Here is a 2,500-nt window from a genome sequence, read left to right as displayed (position 1 = left end):
GGGGGAGGAGGAGGAGGAGGAGGAGGAGGAGGAGGAGGAGGAGGAGGAGGAGGAGGAGGAGGAGGAGGAGAAGAAGTAAAAGGAAAATAGAAGAAAATGAATGAAGTAAAAAAGAAAAGTGTTGCTCAAGTAAAAAAGAAAATAGCAATATAAAACAACAACAACAACAACAACAACAACAACAACACGAAACAAAAGTAAAACAAAAACAACAGCAACAGCAACAACAACAAAATATAAACTAGCAGAGGAAGATGGGCTAAGAAAAACATATTAAAAGAGAGAAAAAAAGAAATGCAGAGAGAGAGAGAGAGAGAGAGAGAGAGAGAGAGAGAGAGAGAGAGAGAGAGAGAGAGAGAGAGAGAGAGAGAGAGAGAGAGAGAGAGAGAGAGAGAGAGAGAGAGAACGAAACTCCTACCAAATCACAAATCGGTACAAACTCACACGAAAAAAAAGAAAAAAATACAAAATGGCGTAACACAGCAGACCCTCCCTCCTTGCCAAACCACCATCATAACCTAAGTAACGAGGCCCCTCCAATTATATATAGATCTTGTAATTATCTTTTTTCTTTATTTCCTTTACCTGTGGCACCGAATTACTTATTTACAAACGAATACCCAGCCACCTACACACACTTACCTACACACACACACACACACACACACACACACACACACACACACATACAAGCGTTCAAGCTAGCCACATCTCTTGCTAACTTCTATAGACTATTTTCATGCTTACATCTCTTCTGTTCTTCGTAATTGCACGCCTCCCCTCCTCCTCCTCCTCCTCCCGCGGCCTCCCTGCACAAGACATCCTACTTTCACTTATATACTGCCTACCTTCCTAATGCAAGAGTTAACTAGTATTCACATTCTCGTATACCTTTCCCTAGTAAACTCTGGAGCTGCTTCCTATTTCTCTATTTCCCTTTCCTACGACTTGCGTTTTTTTTTTTTTTTTTTTTTTGAAGAGGAAGGTCTCAAGACACTTCTTTGATTCTAGCTAAACATTTTGGCTCTTCTTTAAGGATTGGCACCTCAGCTGGCCTTTTTTTTTTTTTATATATATATATGTATAACGTGTGAAATGTGCGGGGCAGAATATGCAGACCTGAAACATTTTCTGTCACGGTGCCCAAAATGAAATGGGAAGGAAATGTGTAAGATTGTAACAACCATATAGAGAAGAACAAGAAAAAGAAGAGGACATTCGTTATAGGGAAATACCTGTTTGAAAATAAATATAGTGAGGAAACAAAGAGAACACTGCATAAATTTCGGATAACAAGAAGAAAGAAAACGAAAGAGAAAGAAGAAAACAGAAGAACCAAACAATGAAGAGGGGACACGTCTGGCAGTGCCGGTACAAAGACAACACACCCGACCATCAACTCAGCTCAACTCAATTCATATATTTTGTTCCTCTTAGCTGGAACTCTTCTTATATAAAATAACAAGAACAACAACAACAACAACAACAAAGCCGCCCCTCACTCCCCACTCACCTCAATGCCCGAGTCGCCTGAGTCTGCTGAATTACACTTGGTGGCGCGGGCATCCCTGAGGCGGGCCCGGCGACGCTCCTTGCTGGACCGGAACAGCGGATGGCCAAACCTGGGGAAGAAGAGAACAGCGGGTGAGATCCAGGCAGTCAGATTATACACTTACTAAACTCCCACCCGCTCTCTCTCTCTCTCTCTCTCTCTCTCTCTCTCTCTCTCTCTCTCTCTCTCTCTCTCTCTCTCTCTTCCTGCAGTGTGTGATAATACGAGAGATAAAATGATGAGTTTGCAAGGTCAGTGTGGGAAATAAGAGAGTTTTGAAAGGGTAGTGAAGAGTAAATGTAAATAAGTAGTGTGAGAGAGAGAGAATGTAAGATGCAGTCAACCAAATCATGCACTTACTAACTAACTCTCTCTTTCTACCTCTCTCTCTCTCTCTCTCTCTGCAGCGAGATAATAATGATAACAGTGATAAAAACGACAAATCTGCAAGGCGCGTGTGGGAAACATGAGGATTCTTAAAAAGGTAGTGAAGAGTACGTAGGGGAAATAAACAAAAAAAAGTAAAATAATAATTAAAAAAATAAATAAAAATGAAACAAATGTCACAGAACTCACAAACCAGAGCGGGGGAAAAAATAAAAGCTTTAAGTATACCGAAAATCTTTAAAACTCACAAAATAACCAATTCTTTCACTTCCGGACTTAAGAGAGAGAGAGAGAGAGAGAGAGAGAGAGAGAGAGAGAGAGAGAGAGAGAGAGAGAGAGAGAGAGAGAGAGAGAGAGAGAGAGAGAGAGACTTGTGGGAGAGTAGATACAGGTGGAGACTTGAGAGGTGGAGGAGGATGGAAGAAGATTGAGTATGTGGGTGACGCAACAGGTGGAGATAGTGGAGGTGTTGTGGTTGCTGTGGGTTGTGGTGGAGGAGGAGGAGGAGGAGGAGGAGGAGGAGGAGGAAAAGTAGAAGTGGTGGTGGTAGTGGTGGTGGAA

General features: G+C 42.0%; 1 protein-coding gene across 6 annotated transcripts in view; it reads right to left on the bottom strand.

Moving 5' to 3' along the window:
* LOC135089167 (uncharacterized) overlaps nucleotides 1–2,500 on the bottom strand; it is a 203,134-nt gene that overhangs the window by 89,281 nt on the left and 111,353 nt on the right. For all 6 annotated transcript variants that reach the window (XM_063984470.1, XM_063984509.1, XM_063984491.1 and 3 more), the window contains exon 7: nucleotides 1,514–1,622. In XM_063984470.1, the coding sequence (XP_063840540.1) occupies nucleotides 1,514–1,622 (109 nt within the window). The remainder of the gene's footprint in view (nucleotides 1–1,513; nucleotides 1,623–2,500) is intronic.

Source organism: Scylla paramamosain, chromosome 3, assembly GCF_035594125.1.
Source record: "Scylla paramamosain isolate STU-SP2022 chromosome 3, ASM3559412v1, whole genome shotgun sequence".
Classification (NCBI taxonomy): domain Eukaryota; kingdom Metazoa; phylum Arthropoda; class Malacostraca; order Decapoda; family Portunidae; genus Scylla; species Scylla paramamosain.
Note: the sequence above shows the minus strand (reverse complement) of the source record. Positions and strands in the feature narration are given on the sequence as shown.